Source organism: Platichthys flesus, chromosome 11 (genome assembly GCF_949316205.1).
Source record: "Platichthys flesus chromosome 11, fPlaFle2.1, whole genome shotgun sequence".
In the NCBI taxonomy this organism is placed as follows: Eukaryota; Metazoa; Chordata; class Actinopteri; order Pleuronectiformes; family Pleuronectidae; genus Platichthys; species Platichthys flesus.
The window spans coordinates 26,505,362-26,532,413 of record NC_084955.1 but is presented as its reverse complement, the minus strand read 5'-3'; the positions used below and the strand labels follow the sequence as shown (position 1 = coordinate 26,532,413).

Genomic DNA, 27,052 nt, shown 5'->3' with positions numbered 1-27,052 from the left:
AATAATAAAGTTCTGGAAAAAGAAATACTTTTATAAAACATTTTCTGTTGTTTGACTCTGACAGTGACCCTCGACCTTTGACCCTGAGATGTCAACATGTTTCTACAGATCTGAAAGTCTCAGCCTCATCGGGTCCCAGGGTCCAGACGTCCCGGGTCACTGTCAGCAACAGAAACAGACGCTGTCGAGACATTCGACCAGAACCACAACTCACAGACTCTGGTTCTCATAATCAATAATTATAGATCGTTCGGTCGAGGCGTTTCTTTCACTCTTTTGGTTTTGACCGTTTGTAAACGGATCCTGACACATGAAGCACAATATAAAAAATACTGAAAATTCACTGAAATATATTTTGGTTCAGTTTGTTCTTCGACTCTGAAACAACAGTTTGAACAGTAAAAACCTTTTTTCTTTGGGAATCAATCAGCTCGCCTAATATTGAAATTAATTTCTTTTAACTTGACTGAAACTCTTCAGAAGCTGCGACGTGTTCGTCGATAGAAGAGTTTGTAAAGAGGTCAAAGGTCAGGTTTAAAACTGCTGACGAGGCTGCACACACCTGCAGGCAGGGGACAGGAAGTGGCTTCAGTCCAACAGGAAGTGGCAAACAAAAACAAAGTCATAGGGCTGAGGAGCGATGGGCGAGGCAAGACAAGCAACATTCAGAGTCTAAGGGAGTCAGGGTCACGTCGAGGTCACGTCGGGGTCACGATAGGTTCAATGACAAAGTGGCCTTTTGGTTTCAGGGAGTGAGCAGCAGCAGGAGACTCGGGCGTCTCCAGTCTGAGGTCACTCTCTTTGGAGGTAGTTTGGTGGAGGAGGGGGGGGCAGCCGACCTACGGCTCCTCTGCGTTCTGACCTGAGGTGAGAAAAACTAACGAGCTAAAGCAAAGGACAGAGGACGTCCTCCTCAGACGCCTGCTGACCAGAGTCATAATACATCACTTTGGCTATGGGCCTCAGAAGGAGGACGCCCCGCGGCGGCGCCCCCTGCTGGCGACCCGTCTCTGGTCAGACCGGCTGAAGGCCTCACGGTCTCAGGACACTCGGCACCGACGGTGACTCAATTAAATGAACCTAAGAAAAAAGGTTTTGGTTTCAACAGCAAACATCATCAAGTGATGTCACCCGGGAATCAGTCACATGACCTCTGTCAGAAAAGATTTGGTTTCAGTGTGAAGATGAAGTTCTTCATCTGAACATCTGAGTTTTCATCCCCGTGACATCTTCTTCATCTTCATCTTCATCTTCATCTTCATCATAATCTTTTTCTTCATCTTCATCAGTCTCTGTGTCATTATAATGGGTCGGGGGTTGTAAGGCTGTCAGAAGCAGAGGAGCCGCCCCCAGGCTGGGGTGGGGGGGGTTATCCAGTGCCTGGGATTGGCTGAAAGGGGGATGTTGGTTCAACCATGACCATCACTGGAAAAGGGGCGGAGTCACATCTCTGTGGGAGGAGTAGACGGGTCACAATTAACAGGATGAAAGCCGTAACCATGACGACCATGATGAAAACAAATGAAAACACATGAAAAGATTAAAGTGATTATCTGATTGGAGGAAATGTGAATGATGTCATTTATGAGGTCAGAGGGGGTGAACCATCAAAGTAGCTGAACTCATCCTGGTGTCGTTATTAAACCAGTCGTTAGTAAACCAGTCGTTAGTAAACCAGACGTTTATAAACCAGTCGTTAGTAAACCAGTCGTTTATAAACAAGTCGTTAGTAAACCAGTCGTTAGTAAACCAGTCGTTAGTAAACCAGACGTTTATAAACAAGTCGTTAGTAAACCAGTCGTTAATAAACCAGACGTTTATAAACCAGTCGTTAGTAAACCAGTCGTTTATAAACAAGTCGTTAGTAAACCAGTCGTTAGTAAACCAGTCGTTAGTAAACCAGACGTTTATAAACAAGTCGTTAGTAAACCAGTCGTTAATAAACCAGACGTTTATAAACAAGTCGTTAGTAAACCAGTCGTTAGTAAACCAGTTGTTAATAAACCAGTCGTTATTAAACCAGTCGTAAACCAGTCGTTAGTAAACCAGTCGTTAGTAAACCAGTCGTTAGTAAACAAGTCGTTAGTAAACCAGTCGTTAGTAAACCAGTCGTTAGTAAACCAGACGTTTATAAACCAGTCGTTAGTAAACCAGACGTTTATAAACAAGTCGTTAGTAAACCAGTCGTTAGTAAACCAGTCGTTAGTAAACCAGTCGTTTATAAACAAGTCGTTAGTAAACCAGTCATTAATAAACCAGACGTTTATAAACCAGTCGTTAGTAAACCAGACGTTTATAAACAAGTCGTTAGTAAACCAGTCGTTAGTAAACCAGTCGTTAGTAAACCAGTCGTTTATAAACAAGTCGTTAATAAACCAGTCGTTAATAAACAAGTCGTTAATAAACCAGTCGTTAATAAACAAGTCGTTAATAAACCAGTCGTTAGTAAACCAGACGTTTATAAACCAGTCGTTAGTAAACCAGTCGTTAGTAAACCAGTCGTTAATAAACCAGACGTTTATAAACCAGTCGTTAGTAAACCAGTCGTTAATAAACCAGACGTTTATAAACAAGTCGTTAATAAACCAGTCGTTAGTAAACCAGACGTTTATAAACAAGTCGTTAATAAACCAGTCGTTAGTAAACCAGACGTTTATAAACAAGTCGTTAGTAAACCAGTCGTTAGTAAACCAGTCGTTAATAAACCAGTCCTTAATAAACAAGTCGTTAATAAACCAGTCGTTAGTAAACCAGACGTTTATAAACCAGTCTTTAGTAAACCAGTCGTTAGTAAACCAGTCGTTATTAAACCAGTCGTTAGTAAACCAGTTGTTAATAAACCAGACGTTTATAAACAAGTCGTTAGTAAACCAGTCGTTAGTAAACCAGTCGTTAATAAACCAGTCGTTAGTAAACCAGTCGTTAATAAACCAGACGTTTATAAACCAGTCTTTAGTAAACCAGTCGTTAGTAAACCAGTCGTTATTAAACCAGTCGTTAGTAAACCAGTCGTTAATAAACCAGACGTTTATAAACAAGTCGTTAGTAAACCAGTCGTTAGTAAACCAGTTGTTAATAAACCAGTCGTTATTAAACCAGTCGTTAGTAAACCAGTCGTTAGTAAACCAGTCGTTAGTAAACCAGTCGTTAGTAAACAAGTCGTTAATAAACCAGTCGTTAGTAAACCAGTCGTTAATAAACCAGATGTTTATAAACAAGTCGTTAGTAAACAAGTCGTTAGTAAACCAGACGTTAGTAAACCAGTCGTTAATAAACCAGATGTTTATAAACAAGTCGTTAGTAAACCAGTCGTTAGTAAACCAGACGTTTATAAACAAGTCGTTTATAAACCAGACGTTTATAAACAAGTCGTTAGTAAACCAGTCGTTAGTAAACCAGTCGTTAGTAAACCAGTCGTTAATAAACCAGACGTTTATAAACAAGTCGTTAGTAAACCAGACGTTTATAAACAAGTCGTTAATAAACCAGTCGTTAGTAAATAAGTCGTTAGTAAACAAGTCGTTAGTAAACCAGTCGTTAATAAACAAGTCATTAGTAAACAAGTCGTTAGTAAACAAGTCGTTAGTAAACCAGTCGTTAATAATTAATAGTTAAATTATTCATTCATACACATTACTCTGCTCCCTTCACTGGTTACCAGTTGCTGCCCGTAATAGTTCAGCCACTTTGATGGAGGACCCCCCCCGATGTGTGTGTCTGTGTGTGTGTGTGTGTGTGTGTGTATGTGTGTGCGTGTGCGTGTGTGTGTGTGTGTGTATGTGTGTGCGTGTGTGTGTGTGTGTGTGTGTGTTTGTGTGTGTGTGTGTGTGTTTGTGTGTATGTGTGTGTGTGTGTTTGTGTGTATGTGTGTATGTGTGTGTGTGTGTGTGTGTGTGTGTGTGTGTGTGTGTGTATGTGTGTGTGTGTGTGTTTGTGTGTATGTGTGTGTGTGTGTTTGTGTGTATGTGTGTCAGCTTGTGTTACCTGGCTGAGCTCGATGTTTTCAGGTATGTGACCTTTAGGATCTCTGACATCATTCAGGGTGGGCGGAGCATCCCAGCTCGCTGCCTTCCTACAGAACAAACTGAAAATAGAAAAATGATGAATTTGACAAAGATGACGAAGATCAAGGTGATGAAGAGGATGAAGGTGTTACCTGCGTCTGTATCCCAGCAGGATGAAGATGACGCAGCAGAGGACGCAGGCGAGGCCACTGTGGACCCCGACCAGCAGAGTGGAGACAGATCCATTGGACTGATCACAGTTACAGGTCGGACCAGCTGAGACACACACACACACTAGTTCAATAGAGGACAGGGGTCAAGGGTCAGAGTTCAAAGGTCAGAGTTCATAGGTCAAGGTCTACCTGCTGCTGTGTTTCCACCCTCGTCCAGAGACACGAGGCGCCGGTTCACTGGACTGTCGCCATTGCCATTAAACGCCACCAGCTGGATATCATACACTGCTGCAGGTTCTACAGGAAGTCAAGAAAATAAACAATTGGATGGGTTCGGGGTTAGCTAGCTAACGGCTAACAGCTAACATCCTCGGTCCTTGTGCTGCAGAGGAACCACATTCCACTAGAGCTGCAGATTCATGGTCCTGCTCGGACCAGCAGCTCCGCAGAGCATCCCTCTGTCATCTCCACCTCTGGTTGCTGTTGTTTGGTTAATAATTCAATTTGGTTTATCAACCTCAGGGGCCACGCTGAGGTCAGGGGCCACGCTAACCTCAGGGGTCAGGCTGAGGTCAGGGGTCAGGGTGACCTCAGGGGCCTCACACTTCAGCAGGAGAGACCTTTGCGCTCGCACTGACCCAGGTGGGACACCGTGTGTGTGTTGATGTGGGCGGGGAAGGTTTCCTGTCCCTGGACGTTGGGGCTAGAAACCCTGCGGTACTCCAGTCTGAAGCCCTCCAGCTTGCCAGGCACCGGCTGGTCCCAGTACACCTGCATCGCTGTCTGGTTCAGAACCTTCGTGAAGAAACTGGGAGAAGTGGGAACTGTGGGACAAAAAAGACAAAGAGACAAAGAGATAAAGAGATAAAGAGACACAGGGACTCAGAAACAGGAAGACGGACATGGGGACAGAGTCAGGACACGGGGACGGACCTCCTCCCAGCGTGGTGGCTGTGATGCTGTTGGACCTCTGACTCCCGCCCTGAGCAGAGTAGGCCTTCAGGTACAGGTCGTAGGTCGTGGCCTCCTCCAGGTTGTTGAAGTGGTGAGTGAAGGAGCTTTGACTGACGGCCTCCTGCAGCTCTGCACTCTCCGGCTCTGAGGACACACCGGAGACATTCAGGTAAATACAACCTTTGCTCATCCAATCACAGAGAAGGATTCTTGTAAACACAGGAAACAATCTGACCTCCGAGTCGTCGCATGTGCAGAACGTATCCGATGATCACGTGACTGACGTGTTCCACCGGCTGATCCCAGGTCAGCTGCAGGCTGCTCGAGCTCAGGGCCGTCGCCCGGAGCCCTGTGGGGGCCTCAGGGACATCGGGCCCCTGGCTGATGGCGAGACGAGCGCTGGCCTGGTTTGTCCCGGCGCTGTTTTCACTGATGCACTGATAGATGGCCTCGTCCACGGACGTGATGTCAGTGATGGCAAGTGTCCTGCCGGGGGAGATAGAGACGTTAACTACTCGTCCTTGCTGACCTCATCAGTCATGAAGTCTTTCAGGTTCTCACGTGTTTCCATTGGTCAGTTTGACGTTGCCGCTGGGTGACAGCAGTTTGCCGTTCTTCAGCCAAATGAGGTGTGGTTCAGGGACGCCAGACGCTGTACAGCTAAAGACAGCGCTGCCCCCTGCTGGTCTGGAGACAGACTGAGGCCATTGCAGAAACTCTGGAGGAGCTGGAAAAATTAATAAAAATGATGTAATTACTTACTTTAGATAATCATATAGAACAGAGATTTTGTGAATATATACACACATGTATTCATATAAATTAACCCTAACCCTATGAATAGTATATATTATTTCATATAGTATCATGATCTTGCTGGCTGCTGACCACAGACTATGATGCATCAGGACTGATTGACATATAGTGTTGAAGTTATCCTTCAAGATGTCTACCCTCATCAATGCTGCTAACAACTTTAATCTGATGATGTCTCCTTCACTTGACATCTGTTGACTTGTGTCCGTCCTGGGAGACGGGTCCTCACATGTGTCTCTGAGGTTTCTATGTATTTGTACCTGTTAACAGGTTTTTTAAGTAGTAATATGGGTTATACAAATTCAAATACAATTTGATTGATTGATTTACATGGTAAAGTTGTGTGTCTGTGAAATGTTCAAAAGTGGTTTATATAAATGTTTGAATAAATTACTGAACTGATGTTATCTAGTTGTCTAGAGAGAGACAGAGACAGATACAGAGAGAGAGACAGAGAGACCAAGATACAGACTAGAGAAGACAGAGAGAGAGACAGAGAGACCGAGATACAGACTAGAGAAGACAGAGAGAGAGAGAGAGAGAGAGAGAGAGAGACACAGAGACACAGAGACACAGACAGAGACAGACAGACACAGAGAGAGAGAGAGACAGAGAGAGAGAGAGAGACAGAGAGACCGAGATACAGACTAGAGAGAGACAGAGAGAGAGAGATACAGACTAGAGAGAGAGACACAGAGACACAGACAGAGACAGAGACAGACACAGAGAGGGAGAGAGGGAGAGAGAGAGACAGAGAGAGAGAGAGAGAGAGAGAGAGAGAGAGAGAGAGAGAGAGACCAACAGAGACACAGACAGAGACAGACACAGAGAGACACAGAGAGAGAGAGAGAGAGAGAGAGAGAGAGAGAGAGAGAGAGAGAGAGAGAGAAAGAGACAGAGACGCAGAGAGACACAGACAGACACAGAGAGAGAGAGAGAGAGAGACACTAAAAGACACACAGAGAGAGAGAGAGAGAGAGAGAGAGAGAGAGAGAGACAGAGAGAGAGAGATACAGACTAGAGAGAGAGACACAGAGACACAGAGAGAGAGAGAGAGAGAGAGAGAGACACAGAGACACAGAGAGAGAGAGAGACACAGAGACACAGAGTCACAGAGAGAGAGAGAGAGAGAGAGAGAGAGAGAGAGAGAGAGAGAGAGAGCTGTTTTCTACGTTGACTTGGTTTATTAAGTCAAGATGTGACGATGTCAATAAATGAGTTTTTGTGAACTTGAACTTGTCTGTGACCTTTGACCCCTGAACACATTCTGCATTAGACAGACAGGTGCTGTCCCCACGGAAACAAAGAGTCTCTGTGCCCTCGATTCACCTCCTCAGGCTCCGCCCCCTGCTCTTCTCAGGGGGTCAGAGGTCAGGTGAGGAACGGGGGAGGGGTGAGGGGGGTGAATAGAAGCCATTTATCAATGGGGGGGGGGGGGGGGTCATTGAGAGAGAAATAAAGTTGATTTGTGAAGAAGGCGACAAACACACAGAAACACACACACCAAGTTCAACAGCAAACACACACAAATCAAGTTCAACAGCAAAACACACAGACACACACACACCAAGTTCAACAGCTCATGTCATTAAAACCGAGGACTCATCTTTTTTAGCTGAAACGTTTCTTCTCTAAACTTTGAGGAACAACTCAATAAAAAGTAAGAACCACTCGTTTGTTTCTGTTCAAGTGGTTGTGTTGGGATGTGGATCTGGTTGTGTTCTGGTTGTCTTGTGGTTCTGGTTCAGTTTGTGTTGTGGATCTGGTTGTGTTGTGTTGTGGTTCTGGTGGTGTTGTGGTTGTGGTTCTGGTTCTGGTTGTGTTGTGTTGTGGTTCTGACTCTGGTAGTGCTCTGGTTGTGTTGTGGTTCTGGTTGTGTTGTAGATCTGGTTATGTTGTGAATTTGGTTGTGTTGTGTTGTGGTTCTGACTCTGGTAGTGTTCTGGTGGTGTTGTGGATCTGGTTGTGTTCTGGTGGTGTTGTGGTTGTGGTTCTGGTTGTGTTCTGGTGGTGTTGTGGATCTGGTTGTGTTGTGTTGTTAGTCTGGATGAAGTGCTCATTGTGAAGTGTGGCTCTTCACATGCTAATCCTTATTCTAATGAGGCTCAGTCTGAGACTCAGACACACAATGAGCCTGTGTGACCTCTGACCCAACCCCCTGTGATCTGCAGCTGGAGCGAATATTATATGTATATTCAATATATATATTTATATATATTTATATATAATAATATATATATTGTATTATATAAATTGTCTAGGATATTGAAGCATGTACAAATAGATAGATTGATACTTTATTGAAATGATTGTGTGTAACTCTCACCTATAGTTTCTATCCACACAGAACTTTTGGATTAGTTGCTGCAATTACTGTGAATTGATATTGTTTTAGTCACATATTATATTCACATACATTTGTTACTGCACCTCTCATAGTCCTATTTATTTATTTTATTCATTGCAATGCTATTTGTACGCTTGTCTCTTTTGTCGTCTTTTGTATTTTGCCTTTTTCTTTGCTCTTTGTGGAATTGCCCTTGACATGCTGCTGTAACGTATAATGTTATATAATGATTATGTATTATAGATATCATCTATGATACATAAAGATGTATTATATATGTTATCTATGATTTCTACACATGTATTATCATCAGACTTTCATTCACAGCTCAACAACCACCTTTTCTCTTCTGCCTTCGACTGGAGACAACAGGTTCTATAAATGAGCTCAACAGAGTTTATTTTATACTGTTTTCGTATTCCTCAGTGTTTGTCTGGATCTCTGTGTGTATGTGTGTGTATGTGTGTATTGTTTTGAACGTGCTATATGAAAGACATGTGTGTGAGTCACCTTGAACGACGAGTCGTCCGAGCGCCGTCCTTCTCGAGCGACTTCCTGGTCGGTTCGCTGAACAAACGTAAACTCCTGAATGCTGCACAGTCGCATCCGAGATCATCAAGTTTCCTGTTCCCAGAACCTGGATCCCCTCCACACCCATGGAGCGCCCATCTACACACACACACACACGCACACACACAGACACACACACAGACAGATGATCAGAGCAAGTTAAAAAAACGAGTTCAGGTGTTGAGTTTTATGGTGGAGTTGTTACCGAGGCGACTCCAGGACACAATGGGGCGGGGGTTCCCTGTGGCGATACACTCCAAGATGGCCGTCTGGTGGATGTTGATGGTGAGGTTCTGAGGTCCAGACAGGATGACAGGCTCCTGGTAGATTCTGGATCCTGCAACTGGGCCCAGAGAGACCAGAAACCTTCATTAGCACAGACACCACATTAAACCTGACTCTTTGCCCTCAGTTTGGTCTGTCGGTCTCTTTGCCCTCAGTTTGGTCTGTCGGTCTCTTTGCCCTCAGTTTGGTCTGTCGGTCTCTTTGCCCTCAGTTTGGTCTGTAGGTCTCTTTGCCCTCAGTTTGGTCTGTCGGTCTCTTTGCCCTCAGTTCGGTCTGTCGGTCTCTTTGCCCTCAGTTCGGTCTGTCGGTCTCTTTGCCCTCAGTTCGGTCTGTCGGTTCGGTCTGTAGGTCTCTTTGCCCTCAGTTTGGTCTGTCGGTCTCTTTGCCCTCAGTTCGGTCTGTCGGTCTCTTTGCCCTCAGTTCGGTCTGTCGGTCTCTTTGCCCCCAGTTCGGTCTGTCGGTCTCTTTGCCCTCAGTTCGGTCTGTCGGTCTCTTTGCCCTCAGTTCGGTCTGTCGGTCTCTTTGCCCTCAGTTCGGTCTGTCGGTCTCTTTGCCCTCAGTTCGGTCTGTCGGTCTCTTTTCCCTCAGTTCGGTCTGTCGGTCTCTTTTCCCTCAGTTCGGTCTGTCGGTCTCTTTGCCCTCAGTTCGGTCTGTAGGTCTCTTTGCCCTCAGTTCGGTCTGTCGGTCTCTTTGCCCTCAGTTCGGTCTGTCGGTCTCTTTTCCCTCAGTTCGGTCTGTCGGTCTCTTTGCCCTCAGTTCGGTCTGTAGGTCTCTTTGCCCTCAGTTCGGTCTGTCGGTCTCTTTGCCCTCAGTTCGGTCTGTCGGTCTCTTTTCCCTCAGTTCGGTCTGTCGGTCTCTTTGCCCTCAGTTCGGTCTGTCGGTCTCTTTGCCCTCAGTTCGGTCTGTCGGTCTCTTTGCCCTCAGTTCGGTCTGTCGGTCTCTTTTCCCTCAGTTCGGTCTGTCGGTCTCTTTTCCCTCAGTTCGGTCTGTCGGTCTCTTTGCCCTCAGTTCGGTCTGTAGGTCTCTTTGCCCTCAGTTCGGTCTGTCGGTCTCTTTGCCCTCAGTTAGGTCTGTCGGTCTCTTTGCCCTCAGTTCGGTCTGTCGGTCTCTTTTCCCTCAGTTCGGTCTGTCGGTCTCTTTGCCCTCAGTTCGGTCTGTCGGTCTCTTTGCCCTCAGTTCGGTCTGTCGGTCTCTTTGCCCTCAGTTCGGTCTGTCGGTCTCTTTGCCCTCAGTTCGGTCTGTCGGTCTCTTTGCCCTCAGTTCGGTCTGTCGGTCTCTTTGCCCTCAGTTCGGTCTGTCGGTCTCTTTGCCCTCAGTTCGGTCTTACCAGTAACAGACAGCTGTGCCTCGTGGCTGTATCGGGTGTTGGCGATATTCGAGGCGACACAGCGAAACAAGCCGCTGTCTTTTCGCTGAACGCTGGTGATCTGCAGGACGCCGTTAGGAAGCAGAGTGTACCTGTTTGTAAATATACATGAACAGATGTATTAATACATGTTTTAAATGATGTAAACATCAACAACACGTCTGTTTGATTAGAGAATCTGATGAATCATTTGTATGATCTATATATATAATGGTAAAATGATATGCACTACTTTTATTTTAGGTGTACATTTGGTTAGGGTTATATATATATATTTTTGGATATTCAATTCGATATTCTATTTGAATTTCATGAAATATTTTGAGCATTGCTAGAAGAGAACGATGTCTGTGACGTGTCAGTGTATGTACCGGGGGTCCTCTGTACTCAGTGGGCGTCGATCTCTCTGCCAGGTGATGTTGGCCTCTGGGATTCCATGTACCTGACAGGTGAGTCTGGACACGCCCCCTTCATCCACAGCAACGGACTCTGGGTGAGACAGGAACTTAGGGAGGACTAGGGGAGACGGGGGGGACGGGGGAGACGGGGGGGACGGGGGAGACCAGATGAATACATAAGGTGTGTGTGGGTATGTGTGTGTGACATGTTTGCAGGGACTCACATGCGAGTTGGACTCGGGCCTTGCGGCTGATCAACATGCCGTGGCGGTTCTGGGCGGCGCAGTCGTACTGTCCTGCGTCCGTCTCGTCCCCGTCTCGTCTCTTGGAGACGTTCCTGATGAGCAGCGTTCCGTTGACGAGCACCGTCGCCTTGATGCCGGCTGCCAAGGCGACACCATTCCTTCTCCAGGTGATGGAGATGGGCCCCTCCCCCTCCACCCGACAGTCCAGCATCAGGGGGCGGTCCCGCACCGCAATGATGTCATTGGGTTCTTTTAGGAAGGCCAGCTCTGATGCTCCGCCCACACCTGAGGAGGAGACAGGCTTTTACCTCAATATTAATATTATAAATATAAATATTAAACAATATTTATAATGAAGCAGACGTTTGAGTTCTGCTGATGCATGTTGTTATTATTATTAGTTAATAACAGAAAATACTCACTGAGTGAAATGATGAAGATGAAAATGATGATGAGGAGGATGTGTCACAGTATCGAACAAGCTGGTCAGAAAGAGAGGCTCATGGGAAATGTGATGTGGTGATGAAGAAAACCAGAAGCCACAGATTTTATATCAAAACAAAAACATTTAAGTCACGACGTCCTCGGAGACTACGGTGAAAGGGTCGAGTCCCCCCCCCCACACACGAACCTCCTCCTCCCTCAGGCGACATTGTACACCCCCCCCCCCCCCCCCCCACCACCTTCCTCCATCTTGTTCTCACCCCAGCTGGTCTGTGGGAGAAGGACAACCCATGATGTCAGCCCCCCCACTGACCCCCCAAAAACCTCCCCTAGACCTACCCCATCCCCCCCCCCCCTCTACTTTCTATAGTATGAATGACAACAATGACAAAAGTCTGAACCAGACACAACAGCCCCCTCATCCCAAAACGCACCAGGACCTCGAAATACACCAACCCCCCCCCCCCCCCCCCATCCTGCAGCTGCTTCACTTTAATTCATTCACTTTTTATTTTGATCCAAGTTGAAGTTCAACTGGACCCTGAGCCTGAATGTCTCAGGGTCGTCTGCTGGACCAGAATCCTCACAGCTACCAGCACCGGACTCAAACCGACACTGAGCCAAACTGGTCTGAGTGCTACCAACAGAGCCAGAACTCCACTGCCGACCTCCAGCCACAATGAGCCCGGCGGGTTGACTGTGACTGAGAAACTGAGCTGAAGTGAAGCTGGTCGGAATCTCCCCTGGACTCATACCTGGGTCCTGGTCTGACAGTGAAGCTGCAGACTGATTTATTTATGTGTGAAAAGTTGAAGAACTGGATGAAACTAAACTTGCTTCAGTTAAATGATGATGTCAAATAAAAGCCTTTGTGATTATTCACCTCTAGCCTCAACGTCCCCTTATGTTGGACCTGTATCATTGACTTCAAGGCCAGAACACTTGTTGACACCAAGGTGCACAGCTGAAGTTATGTCCCTAACATCTGCTGGTAACCTTATTAAAATCAAAATCCAGACGACTTTCACCATCTAGAACAAAATTCTAAAATGTTTCTGTTTTTATTTCTCTGCAAACACAAACTGATCCAGATGCTGCTGGTTGGACTCAAATACCTTGATTATTTACTGCAGCTATTTACTCTAGAAATTAATCAAATTAATAATAATAATATCCAAGTGCTAAAAAAAGTGGTCGACTGGACTTTGTTGAGTTTGTTGCAACAGTTGGAAAAGAATCAAATGATTGACCTGTTTTTTAGCACTTGGAGACACCATGACTGAGAATGATGACTTCTCAGATATATAATAATAATAAGTTCCTCTTGACCCAAAACCTGGAAGTGGAGTCATGTAAAGTTAAAGAGTAAAGGTGAGAGTGATGGTTTCTAACAGGCTGTGGCTGAAACACCAGGACGTGAGGACACAACTCTGTTTGAGGGGTCTGATCAGCTGATGATAATAACGCAGGTTTCATCAGACGCCACCATCTGGGTCCTCATTATAAAACTGGAGGGGGGGGGGGGGGGGTAAATTACTAGAGCAGACTGTCCACCCCCCTCCCTCATCACCCGACCTCCAAATCCCTAAAATCTTTGTCGACCCTTAAAGGTCGTCAGAGGTCATGGGAGCCCCAGTTCAGCAGCCCTCCCTCTCTTTCTGTGGTCTATTGTTGCACGCTCAGACTCGTGACCGTGAATTTCATGAGCCTGCCCGTAAATTTCATGACCCCCCCCCCCCCCCCCCACATACACAATAATGGTTCTGACTCTCAGCTCCTCCAGAGGCAGAAACTTCAAGAACCACAGGAACGCAACACAGCCTGGAACCTCTGCAACCTTTTCAAGAACCCTCAAACTCTTAGAGCCAGGATTAACAACTTCTTGTCATAAGACCTGAGGACACACACACACACACACTTGTATCTTTAAAGTTGTGAGGACACTAATTGACATCATGTATCCATGCACCCTAACCATCACAACTAAATAACTCACCTAAACACAAGAGTCTTAACACACAACAGCCCACTGAAGTTGTGAGGAGGTTTAGACAAAATGTCATCACAATGATGGTATTGGAGACACACACACACACACACACACACACACACACTAATTATAATAATAACATATCGAACCTGAGCAGCAAATCATCATCATCATCATCATCGTTTGGCTCCGCTGCATCTTCATGATTCTGTGAGTTAAATCCAAATCATCAGAAACATCCAGAGGTTCATCACAAATCTTCTGTTCTCCTCTCCTCGTCCTCTTCCTCTCCTCGTCCTCTTCCTCTCCTCTATCTCTTCCTCGTCCTCTTCTCGTTCTCCTCACTCTGATCAAACTGACCCTCAGTGACTTACTAGCGGGCGTGGTCTCCAGGAGGGGTGGAGCCAGATGGTTCACAAGGATCGGGGGCGGGCTCACTCATAATGTCGACCTGGATGAGAGGAGAGATGGAGGAGGTGGAGGAGGGATGGAGGAGATGAGGAGAGATCAAGCAGATGGAGGAGAGGATGAGAGAAGGACGATATGGAGGAGATAAGAGGAGAGGAGGGATGGAGGAGATGAGGAGAGAAGGAGGATATGGAGGAGATAAGAGGAGAGGAGAGATGGAGGAGAGATCGAGGAGATAAGGGCGAGATATAGGCTATGGAGGAGATTAGACGGGAGGAGAGATGGAGGAGATGAGAGGAGAGGAGAGATGAAGGAGAGATGGAGAGGAGAGGAGTGATGGAGGAGATAAGAGGAGAGGAGAGATGGAGGAGAGATCGAGGAGAGGAGAGATGAAGGAGAGATGGAGAGGAGAGGAGTGATGGAGGAGATGAGAGGAGATGAGAGATGAGAGATGGAGGAGAGATGGAGAGGAGAGGAGAGATGGAAGAGAGATGGAGAGGAGAGGAGAGATGGAGGAGATGAGAGGACAGGAGAGATGGAGGAGAGATGGAGAGGAGAGGAGAGATGGAGGAGATGAGAGGACAGGAGAGATGGAGGAGAGATGGAGAGGAGAGGAGTGATGGAAGAGAGATGGAGAGGAGAGGAGTGATGGGGAGATGAGAGGAGAGGAGAGATGGAGGAGAGATGGAGAGGAGAGGAGAGGACAGGAGAGATGGAGGAGATGAGAGGAGAGGAGAGATGGAGGAGATGAGGAGAGATCGAGCAGATGGAGGAGAGGATGAGAGAAGGACGATATGGAGGAGATAAGAGGAGAGGAGGGATGGAGGAGATGAGGAGAGAAGGAGGATATGGAGGAGATAAGAGGAGAGGAGAGATGGAGGAGAGATCGAGGAGATAAGGGCGAGATATAGGCTATGGAGGAGATTAGACGGGAGGAGAGATGGAGGAGTTGAGAGGAGAGGAGAGATGAAGGAGAGATGGAGAGGAGAGGAGTGATGGAGGAGATGAGAGGAGATGAGAGATGAGAGATGGAGGAGAGATGGAGAGGAGAGGAGAGATGGAAGAGAGATGGAGAGGAGAGGAGAGATGGAGGAGATGAGAGGACAGGAGAGATGGAGGAGAGATGGAGAGGAGAGGAGAGATGGAAGAGAGATGGAGAGGAGAGGAGTGATGGGGAGATGAGAGGAGAGGAGAGATGGAGGAGAGATGGAGAGGAGAGGAGAGGACAGGAGAGATGGAGGAGATGAGAGGACAGGAGAGATGGAGGAGATGAGAGGAGATGAGAGATGGAGGAGAGATGGAGAGGAGAGGAGAGGACAGGAGAGATGGAGGAGATGAGAGGAGATGAGAGATGGAGGAGAGATGGAGAGGAGAGGAGTGATGGAGGACAGATGGAGATGTAAAAATTTTCCATTTAAATATACACGTATTCCTCAAGATGATCAATCCAATAGATAATAACGAGGCAGTGCAGGACACGCCCCCTTTCAAGTTACATGTTGCTATGTATCATTGTAACTTTTTGTACCTGCAGCTGTTTCCTGTATATTGATACGTTTTTGCTGTAATTGAAAATGAATAAAGTTCTGATTATTGAAAACATTTACATTAAAATGACGTCAACAATTACTAAGGTAAGTTTCTGATGATCAACCAATCACTGATCAATAACAGATTAAACCACATTTTCATGACAGAACTCGTTCATGTTCCAGTCCGTTAGGTGGCGCTGACGATCTGATCAGACGCTTTTGTCAAACTGAAGAAGAAGAAGAAGAAGAAGAAGAAGAAGAAGAAGAAGAAGATGTAAACAAAGACGGTTTAATGTCGCATGATGATTTACTGAGCGGAACATCTGTGTCTGACTGATGACGAGAAGACACGTTTATCTGAAGGTGACACACAAGCTATCGCTGCTAATACAGAGCAGCTAATCGCTGCTATTACAGAGCAGCCACCTGCTGCTAATACAGAGCAGCTAATCGCTGCTATTACACAGCAGCTAACCGCTGCTAATACAGAGCAGCTAACCGCTGCTATTACACTGCAGCTAACCGCTGCTAATACAGAGCAGCTAATCGCTGCTATTACACTGCAGCTAACCGCTGCTAATACAGAGCAGCTAACCGCTGCTATTACAGAGCAGCCACCTGCTGCTAATACACTGCAGCTAACCGCTGCTAATACAGAGCAGCTAACCGCTGCTAATACAGAGCAGCTACCTGCTGCTAATACACTGCAGCTAATCGCTGCTAATACAGAGCAGCAAACCGCTGCTAATACAGAGCAGCTACCTGCTGCTAATACACTGCAGCTAATCGCTGCTAATACAGAGCAGCTGACCGCTGCTATTACAGAGCAGCTACCTGCTGCTAATACAGAGCAGCTACCTGCTGCTAATACACTGCAGCTAATCGCTGCTAATACAGAGCAGCTAATCGCTGCTATTACAGAGCAGCTACCTGCTGCTAATACACTGCAGCTAATCGCTGCTAATACAGAGCAGCTACCTGCTGCTAATACACTGCAGCTAATCGCTGCTAATACACTGCAGCTAACCGCTGCTTATACAGAGCAGCTGCCTGCTGCTAATACACTGCAGTTAACTGCTAAACGTTTTACTCCTGCTAATACATGTAGTAGCATCTGTTAGCAGAGTTGTTACAGGGATATGTGTAACAGTTTCAGTCAAACTAACAGCATAACACAATATCATTATTTATTTGTACAACTTTCAGAAACACTTTGACTTGTACATGAACGTGTGTATGGGTACATATTTAGTTGTTACGTGTGTGTACTTGATACTTAGTGACAGGTTATATTCACATGATCCACAGTGTGGAACCTACAGGACTCACACACCACATGGGTCACATGTGTTTAAAGAAGATCACATTGAACTTGTTGTTTGTGTGCGGTCAGGACTCACATCCTGCAGCAGCTGATCAGAGGAGCAGCTGTGATGGCGGGTCGTGGTCGTGGTCGGAGGATGATGAGTTTCAGCGTGGACGCTGTCGGCATCAATAGAGGAGACAGTTTACCTCCGACCATCCAGCAGCCGACACCTGCATACCCGGTAAGACACAGAGACCAGGGGCCTGTTCTGTGAAGCACGTTAACATATCCAGGATCTGTTTATCCAGCTGAACTTAACCTAACAATCACTGTCAGGCTAAGTGGTCACATGACGCTGGGTATCAACTCGTTGTTTTGCTCATCAAGATCTGAGCGTGTAAACATAAAAGGAGGATCAGAGGAGAACACACATCCAGAGTAAACGACACAGTTCCAGCTGCTAAATGCAGAATAAACAGCTGGTGAAACATCTGGGATATTTTCAATGTGTAAATTACAGAACCGCCTGGTGACATCTGGTAAAAATACATCACGTGACCACGGAATAATAACGTATGGGAAGGAAATAAATAACGTGGGGCCACAAGATCTGAATCTGTTGTTTAATAACAAGATGACTGGAAGTGAAGAAACATTAGATCCTAAGATGAGGACACACACTGACTCTGAGGACACAATCTGTCTCTGAGGACACACACTGACTCTGAGGACACAATCTGTCTCTGAGGACACACACTGACTCTGAGGACACAATCTGTCTCTGAGGACACACACTGACTCTGAGGACACAATCTGTCTCTGAGGACACACACTGACTCTGAGGACACAATCTGTCTCTGAGGACACACACTGACTCTGAGGACACAATCTGTCTCTGAGGACACACACTGACTCTGAGGACACAATCTGTCTCTGAGGACACACACTGACTCTGAGGACACAATCTGTCTCTGAGGACACACACTGACTCTGAGGACACACACTGACTCTGAGGACACACTCTGACTCTGAGGACACACACTGACTCTGAGAACACACACTGACTCTGAGAACACACACTGACTCTGAGGACACACACTGTCTCTGATGACACACACTGACTCTGAGGACACACACTGACTCTGAGGACACACTCTGACTCTGAGGACACACACTGACTCTGAGAACACACACTGACTCTGAGAACACACACTGACTCTGAGGACACACACTGTCTCTGATGACACACACTGACTCTGAGGACACACACTGACTCTGAGGACACACACTGACTCTGAGGACACACTCTGACTCTGAGGACACACACTGACTCTGAGGACACACTGACTCTGAGGACACACACTGACTCTGAGGACACACTCTGACTCTGAGGACACACACTGACTCTGAGGACACACTCTGACTCTGATGACACACTCTGACTCTGAGGACACACACTGTCTCTGAGGACACACACTGACTCTGAGGACACACACTGACTCTGACTCTGAGGACACACACTGACTCTGAGGACACACTCTGACTCTGAGGACACACAATGACTCTGAGAACACACACTGACTCTGAGGACACACTCTGACTCTGATGACACACTCTGACTCTGAGGACACACACTGTCTCTGAGGACACACACTGACTCTGAGGACACACACTGACTCTGACTCTGAGGACACACACTGACTCTGAGGACACACACTGACTCTGAAGACACACACTGACTCTGATGACACACACTGACTCTGAGGACACACTGACTCTGAGGACACACTCTGACTCTGAGGACACACACTGACTCTGACTCTGAGGACACACACTGACTCTGAGGACACACTGACTCTGAGGACACACTGACTCTGAGGACACACACTGACTCTGACTCTGAGGACACACACTGACTCTGAGGACACACACTGACTCTGAGGACACACACTGACTCTGACTCTGAGGACACACACTGACTCTGAGGACACACACTGACTCTGAGGACACACTCTGTCTCTGAGGACACACACTGACCATGACTCTGAGGACACACACTGACTCTGATGACACACACTGACTCTGAGGACACACTGACTCTGAGGACACACTCTGACTCTGAGGACACACACTGACTCTGACTCTGAGGACACACACTGACTCTGAGGACACACTAACTCTGAGGACACACACTGACTCTGACTCTGAGGACACACACTGACTCTGATGACACACTCTGAATCTGAGGACACACACTGACTCTGACTCTGAGGACACACACTGACTCTGAGGACACACACTGACTCTGAGGACACACTGACTCTGAGGACACACTCTGACTCTGAGGACACACACTGACTCTGACTCTGAGGACACACACTGACTCTGAGGACACACTGACTCTGAGGACACACACTGACTCTGACTCTGAGGACACACACTGACTCTGAGGACACACACTGACTCTGAGGTCACACACTGACTCTGACTCTGAGGATACACACTGACTCTGAGGACACACACTGACTCTGAGGACACACACTGACCATGACTCTGAGGACACACACTGACTCTGACGACACACACTGACTCTGAGGACACACTGACTCTGAGGACACACTCTGACTCTGAGGACACACACTGACTCTGACTCTGAGGACACACACTGACTCTGAGGACACACTGACTCTGAGGACACACACTGACTCTGACTCTGAGGACACACACTGACTCTGAGGACACACTGACTCTGAGGACACACTCTGACTCTGAGGACACACACTGACTCTGACTCTGAGGACACACACTGACTCTGAGGACACACTGACTCTGAGGACACACACTGACTCTGACTCTGAGGACACACACTGACTCTGAGGACACACTGACTCTGAGGACACACACTGACTCTGACTCTGAGAACACACACTGACTCTGAGGACACACACTGACTCTGAGGACACACACTGACTCTGACTCTGAGGATACACACTGACTCTGAGGACACACACTGACTCTGAGGACACACTCTGACTCTGAGGACACACACTGACTCTGAGGACACACACTGACTCTGACTCTGAGGACACACACTGACTCTGAGAACACACACTGACTCTGAGGACACACACTGACTCTGACTCTGAGGACACACACTGACTCTGAGGACACACACTGACTCTGAGGACACACTGACTCTGAGGACACACACTGACTCTGAGGACACACTGACTCTGAGGACACACTGACTCTGAGGACACACACTGACTCTGACTCTGAGGACACACACTGACTCTGAGGACACACACTGACTCTGAGGACACACACTGACTCTGACTCTGAGGACACACACTGACTCTGAGGACACACACTGACTCTGAGGACACACTCTGTCTCTGAGGACACACACTGACCATGACTCTGAGGACACACACTGACTCTGATGACACACACTGACTCTGAGGACACACTGACTCTGAGGACACACTCTGACTCTGAGGACACACACTGACTCTGACTCTGAGGACACACACTGACTCTGAGGACACACTGACTCTGAGGACACACACTGACTCTGACTCTGAGGACACACACTGACTCTGATGACACACTCTGAATCTGAGGACACACACTGACTCTGACTCTGAGGACACACACTGACTCTGAGGACACACACTGACTCTGAGGACACACTGACTCTGAGGACACACTCTGACTCTGAGGACACACACTGACTCTGACTCTGAGGACACACACTGACTCTGAGGACACACTGACTCTGAGGACACACACTGACTCTGACTCTGAGGACACACACTGACTCTGAGGACACACACTGACTCTGAGGTCACACACTGACTCTGACTCTGAGGATACACACTGACTCTGAGGACACACACTGACTCTGAGGACACACACTGACCATGACTCTGAGGACACACACTGACTCTGATGACACACACTGACTCTGAGGACACACTGACTCTGAGGACACACTCTGACTCTGAGGACACACACTGACTCTGACTCTGAGGACACACACTGACTCTGAGGACACACTGACTCTGAGGACACACACTGACTCTGACTCTGAGGACACACACTGACTCTGAGGACACACTGACTCTGAGGACACACTCTGACTCTGAGGACACACACTGACTCTGACTCTGAGGACACACACTGACTCTGAGGACACACTGACTCTGAGGACACACACTGACTCTGAGGACACACACTGACTCTGAGGACACACTGACTCTGAGGACACACACTGACTCTGACTCTGAGAACACACACTGACTCTGAGGACACACACTGACTCTGAGGACACACACTGACTCTGACTCTGAGGATACACACTGACTCTGAGGACACACACTGACTCTGAGGACACACACTGACTCTGAGGACACACTCTGACTCTGAGGACACACACTGACTCTGAGGACACACTGACTCTGAGGACACACACTGACTCTGAGGACACACTCTGACTCTGAGGACACACACTGACTCTGAGGACACACTCTGACTCTGATGACACACTCTGACTCTGAGGACACACACTGTCTCTGAGGACACACACTGACTCTGAGGACACACACTGACTCTGACTCTGAGGACACACACTGACTCTGAGGACACACTCTGACTCTGAGGACACACAATGACTCTGAGAACACACACTGACTCTGAGGACACACTCTGACTCTGATGACACACTCTGACTCTGAGGACACACACTGTCTCTGAGGACACACACTGACTCTGAGGACACACACTGACTCTGACTCTGAGGACACACACTGACTCTGAGGACACACACTGACTCTGAAGACACACACTGACTCTGATGACACACACTGACTCTGAGGACACACTGACTCTGAGGACACACTCTGACTCTGAGGACACACACTGACTCTGACTCTGAGGACACACACTGACTCTGAGGACACACTGACTCTGAGGACACACTGACTCTGAGGACACACACTGACTCTGACTCTGAGGACACACACTGACTCTGAGGACACACACTGACTCTGAGGACACACACTGACTCTGACTCTGAGGACACACACTGACTCTGAGGACACACACTGACTCTGAGGACACACTCTGTCTCTGAGGACACACACTGACCATGACTCTGAGGACACACACTGACTCTGATGACACACACTGACTCTGAGGACACACTGACTCTGAGGACACACTCTGACTCTGAGGACACACACTGACTCTGACTCTGAGGACACACACTGACTCTGAGGACACACTGACTCTGAGGACACACACTGACTCTGACTCTGAGGACACACACTGACTCTGATGACACACTCTGAATCTGAGGACACACACTGACTCTGACTCTGAGGACACACACTGACTCTGAGGACACACACTGACTCTGAGGACACACTGACTCTGAGGACACACTCTGACTCTGAGGACACACACTGACTCTGACTCTGAGGACACACACTGACTCTGAGGACACACTGACTCTGAGGACACACACTGACTCTGACTCTGAGGACACACACTGACTCTGAGGACACACACTGACTCTGAGGTCACACACTGACTCTGACTCTGAGGATACACACTGACTCTGAGGACACACACTGACTCTGAGGACACACACTGACCATGACTCTGAGGACACACACTGACTCTGACGACACACACTGACTCTGAGGACACACTGACTCTGAGGACACACTCTGACTCTGAGGACACACACTGACTCTGACTCTGAGGACACACACTGACTCTGAGGACACACTGACTCTGAGGACACACACTGACTCTGACTCTGAGGACACACACTGACTCTGAGGACACACTGACTCTGAGGACACACTCTGACTCTGAGGACACACACTGACTCTGACTCTGAGGACACACACTGACTCTGAGGACACACTGACTCTGAGGACACACACTGACTCTGACTCTGAGGACACACACTGACTCTGAGGACACACTGACTCTGAGGACACACACTGACTCTGACTCTGAGAACACACACTGACTCTGAGGACACACACTGACTCTGAGGACACACACTGACTCTGACTCTGAGGATACACACTGACTCTGAGGACACACACTGACTCTGAGGACACACTCTGACTCTGAGGACACACACTGACTCTGAGGACACACACTGACTCTGACTCTGAGGACACACACTGACTCTGAGAACACACACTGACTCTGAGGACACACACTGACTCTGACTCTGAGGACACACACTGACTCTGAGGACACACACTGACTCTGAGGACACACTGACTCTGAGGACACACACTGACTCTGAGGACACACTGACTCTGAGGACACACTGACTCTGAGGACACACACTGACTCTGACTCTGAGGACACACACTGACTCTGAGGACACACACTGACTCTGAGGACACACACTGACTCTGACTCTGAGGACACACACTGACTCTGAGGACACACACTGACTCTGAGGACACACTCTGTCTCTGAGGACACACACTGACCATGACTCTGAGGACACACACTGACTCTGATGACACACACTGACTCTGAGGACACACTGACTCTGAGGACACACTCTGACTCTGAGGACACACACTGACTCTGACTCTGAGGACACACACTGACTCTGAGGACACACTGACTCTGAGGACACACACTGACTCTGACTCTGAGGACACACACTGACTCTGATGACACACTCTGAATCTGAGGACACACACTGACTCTGACTCTGAGGACACACACTGACTCTGAGGACACACACTGACTCTGAGGACACACTGACTCTGAGGACACACTCTGACTCTGAGGACACACACTGACTCTGACTCTGAGGACACACACTGACTCTGAGGACACACTGACTCTGAGGACACACACTGACTCTGACTCTGAGGACACACACTGACTCTGAGGACACACACTGACTCTGAGGTCACACACTGACTCTGACTCTGAGGATACACACTGACTCTGAGGACACACACTGACTCTGAGGACACACACTGACCATGACTCTGAGGACACACACTGACCATGACTCTGAGGACACACACTGACTCTGAGGACACACTGACTCTGAGGACACACTCTGACTCTGAGGACACACACTGACTCTGACTCTGAGGACACACACTGACTCTGAGGACACACTGACTCTGAGGACACACACTGACTCTGACTCTGAGGACACACACTGACTCTGAGGACACACTGACTCTGAGGACACACTCTGACTCTGAGGACACACACTGACTCTGACTCTGAGGACACACACTGACTCTGAGGACACACTGACTCTGAGGACACACACTGACTCTGAGGACACACACTGACTCTGAGGACACACTGACTCTGAGGACACACACTGACTCTGACTCTGAGAACACACACTGACTCTGAGGACACACACTGACTCTGAGGACACACACTGACTCTGACTCTGAGGATACACACTGACTCTGAGGACACACACTGACTCTGAGGACACACTCTGACTCTGAGGACACACACTGACTCTGAGGACACACACTGACTCTGACTCTGAGGACACACACTGACTCTGAGAACACACACTGACTCTGAGGACACACACTGACTCTGACTCTGAGGACACACACTGACTCTGAGGACACACACTGACTCTGAGGACACACTGACTCTGAGGACACACTCTGACTCTGAGGACACACACTGACTCTGACTCTGAGGACACACACTGACTCTGAGGACACACACTGACTCTGAGGACACACACTGACTCTGAGGACACACACTGACTCTGAGGACACACACTGACTCTGAGGACACACTGACTCTGAGGACACACACTGACTCTGACTCTGAGGACACACACTGACTCTGAGGACATACACTGACTCTGAGGACACACTCTGTCTCTGAGAGACATACTTCATTAGATGGTGAGTCCTTCTGACACCAGTGTATTCTGAACAATTGTTTGTGTGGGTTTTTCAGGCAATGGAGAACAAGCCCCTCCCCCTGGCAGCTGGCGAGGAGGCGGAGTATATGTTGGCTCTCAAGCAGGAGTTCAGAGGAGCCATGAGGAGTTTGCCCTGCTTCATCCAACCAGCCGCTCCTCACAGAGGTCAGAGGTTACAACATACATGTCCTCACTAACATGTTTTGAAGCTCACAGATAAACATCAATGATCAACATGAATTTCATAAACACGCATATGAATCACAAGCCTAATTGTCGGGGTCTTCTGTTCCTGCACAGATGTGGAGAGGTACTCTGATAAATATCACAGCTCGGAGCCGACGGACAGTCTGATCACCTGGACTCCAGGTCAATCAATACTCTGTTTGGCCCTTTGATTTGTGCTGTAACATTCATCTGTTAGCTCAGTACTGTGACCAGTGGAGGGCGCTACTCTCCATTCGATGAGAGTCTGACGAGTGGGGCCTGTGATTGGTTGTTTGCTTTCAGACTGGAGGAGATTACCCAGAGAGCTCAGAGTCGCCAGGCTGCCTCGCAGAGATGGTCAGTACTCGGAGTAATCTGATTACACAGTCATTTTATTAAACTCATGTGTCAGTGATACATGTTTCAAGTGGACTGTGGAGTCAAAGTGGAGATGACTCTCTGTCTGATGGACGGACAGACTAACTCCTCTCGTCTTCCTCAGGTGTGTCGGTCAGTCGCTCGGTGCCATCAGGTCAGATCAGACAAGTAAAGGAGAAGGAGGAGATTCTGCTCAAACTAGAGGTGAACGAACCTTCATCAATAAGCTAGGGTTAGGGTTCAAACACGTTCACTGTCACGTCCACCTTCAACATTAATAACTGTGACTTCCACCTTCAAGAGTCTGGAGCAGAAGGAGCAGCAGGGGAGCTCAGAGGAGGAGGAGGGAGAGGAGAAGAAGAAACAGGAGGAGGAGGAGGCCGAGGGAGAGGAGGAGTACGATGAGGAGGAGTTTGGAGAGGTGAGTAAAACTGAATAATAATCATTATTCATGTTTAATCACTCAGATTCGTCCATTGAAGTGGGTTCAGGTAGCTGAGGGACCTGGCTCAGAGATGTCTCTCTGTTGTGGGAGGATCCTGAGGCGTCCCTAGGCCTGATGGGATATGTACTCTCCTGTCCAGTGAGGTTCGAAGCTCTCACCTGACAGAGAAAACTAAGACACATCTCATCTGACTAGGCCTTGGTTAAGAAGATTTATATAGTGATACAAAAATAAAATAATAAGTTTAGTGACACTTTGTATTTGTCTTTTTTTAAGCTAATGTACTTGCTTGATTCTTTCTGTTCTGGGTTTGTTCCTTCATGGTTGATACACTTATTGTGAGTTGCTCTGGACAAGGAGCAGCGGAATGGAATGGAATGTTCTGTGAGGGGAGGGTGGAGTTAGCCCAGCAGATTGAAAGCTTGGCTGTGCAGCTCAGCCTCCGTCTTTCTTCACTGCTGGTGTTCACCTGCGGGTTCATAGATCGCTGCCTCGACAGAAACAACCTTCAGACCACAGCTTCCACCAGATGGTCCCAGTTCACTGTCACTCCTCCCAATCAGCTGACAGCTCTGCTCCACCCGAGAGTCAAACACATACGCTGGCAGATCTGATGATTCCCCCATGAAGTAGTTTCATTACTCATGGTCAAATGTTTTCTGTCTGTCTGCAGGAGACCGACTACATAATGTCCTACTTTGATAACGGAGAGGAGTTTGGAGGAGACAGTGACGACAACATGGACGAGGCTGTTTACTGAACACACTCTGCCAGGCAGCTGATTAGATCTGTTTTAAAAGACTCAGAGCGAAACGCCTGTGGACTCAGCACCTCACCAGCGGTTCTCAGTGTCTGTTGTTTGTTCGTTGGAGAAACGAGTGGCAGATCTGTCGGAGTTGAACGTACACTCTACGATTTAAGACGGTTTTTTGCCTCAATTTCGGAGTGATGCGATTTTCAACGTTGCCGTGCGTCGCACAGGGCGATCAAGCAGCGAATCACTGAAGACCACAGAAGACTGAAGTGTCCTGCAGGGGGCCCCGCCTCTGACAGACCCTCTTCAGATCCAGAGGACCGGCTCATTCATCTCAGTAAACTAATCAAACTGTAAATAACTGTCGTTTGTAAAAAAGGTTAAAGATCAACAGTGTGAATCAGCTGCTTTTTAATAAACATTTTAAATGAGATCAATGTTTCTCATCAACATCCTCTACTGTT

At 47.7% G+C, this 27,052-nt stretch overlaps 2 protein-coding genes across 2 annotated transcripts; one reads left to right on the top strand and one right to left on the bottom strand.

The window, feature by feature from the left end:
* Nucleotides 1-1,369: 1,369 nt before the first annotated feature.
* On the bottom strand, nucleotides 1,370-13,772 carry LOC133964807 (immunoglobulin superfamily DCC subclass member 3-like). The gene is made up of 14 exons (XM_062399048.1): nucleotides 13,742-13,772; nucleotides 11,138-11,443; nucleotides 10,887-11,031; nucleotides 10,477-10,607; nucleotides 9,070-9,207; nucleotides 8,805-8,963; nucleotides 5,693-5,858; nucleotides 5,367-5,617; nucleotides 5,111-5,275; nucleotides 4,816-5,001; nucleotides 4,367-4,474; nucleotides 4,157-4,280; nucleotides 3,985-4,084; nucleotides 1,370-1,450 (listed from the first exon to the last, which is right to left on the bottom strand). The coding sequence occupies exons 1-14, from the start codon at nucleotides 13,770-13,772 to the stop codon at nucleotides 1,370-1,372; spliced, it is 2,091 nt and encodes a 696-aa protein (XP_062255032.1).
* A 1,988-nt stretch (nucleotides 13,773-15,760) lies between these two features.
* Nucleotides 15,761-27,038, top strand: polr3glb (RNA polymerase III subunit GL b). Its single transcript, XM_062398348.1, has 8 exons — nucleotides 15,761-15,895; nucleotides 16,926-17,079; nucleotides 24,840-24,969; nucleotides 25,105-25,173; nucleotides 25,315-25,368; nucleotides 25,514-25,593; nucleotides 25,691-25,810; nucleotides 26,508-27,038. Exons 2-8 carry the CDS (start codon nucleotides 16,966-16,968, stop codon nucleotides 26,592-26,594), a joined length of 654 nt encoding a protein of 217 aa, XP_062254332.1. The 5' UTR covers nucleotides 15,761-15,895; nucleotides 16,926-16,965; the 3' UTR covers nucleotides 26,595-27,038.
* Nucleotides 27,039-27,052: the final 14 nt, after the last annotated feature.

Excerpts from the sequence above, each read along its gene's own strand:
- LOC133964807 (XM_062399048.1), bottom strand. The coding sequence starts at position 13,772 with ATGATGATGATGATGATGATTTGCTGCTCAG. Across the intron at positions 4,475-4,815 it reads ACACACGGTGTCCCACCTGG|AACCTGCAGCAGTGTATGAT; the intron begins GTCAGTGCGAGC and ends GACTTCCTGTAG. Across the intron at positions 1,451-3,984 it reads AAAACATCGAGCTCAGCCAG|AGATGTGACTCCGCCCCTTT; the intron begins GTAACACAAGCT and ends CTCCTCCCACAG.
- polr3glb (XM_062398348.1), top strand. The coding sequence starts at position 16,966 with ATGGCGGGTCGTGGTCGTGGTCGGAGGATGATGAGTTTCAGCGTGGAC. Across the intron at positions 25,369-25,513 it reads CAGGCTGCCTCGCAGAGATG|GTGTGTCGGTCAGTCGCTCG; the intron begins GTCAGTACTCGG and ends CGTCTTCCTCAG. Across the intron at positions 25,811-26,507 it reads ATGAGGAGGAGTTTGGAGAG|GAGACCGACTACATAATGTC; the intron begins GTGAGTAAAACT and ends GTCTGTCTGCAG.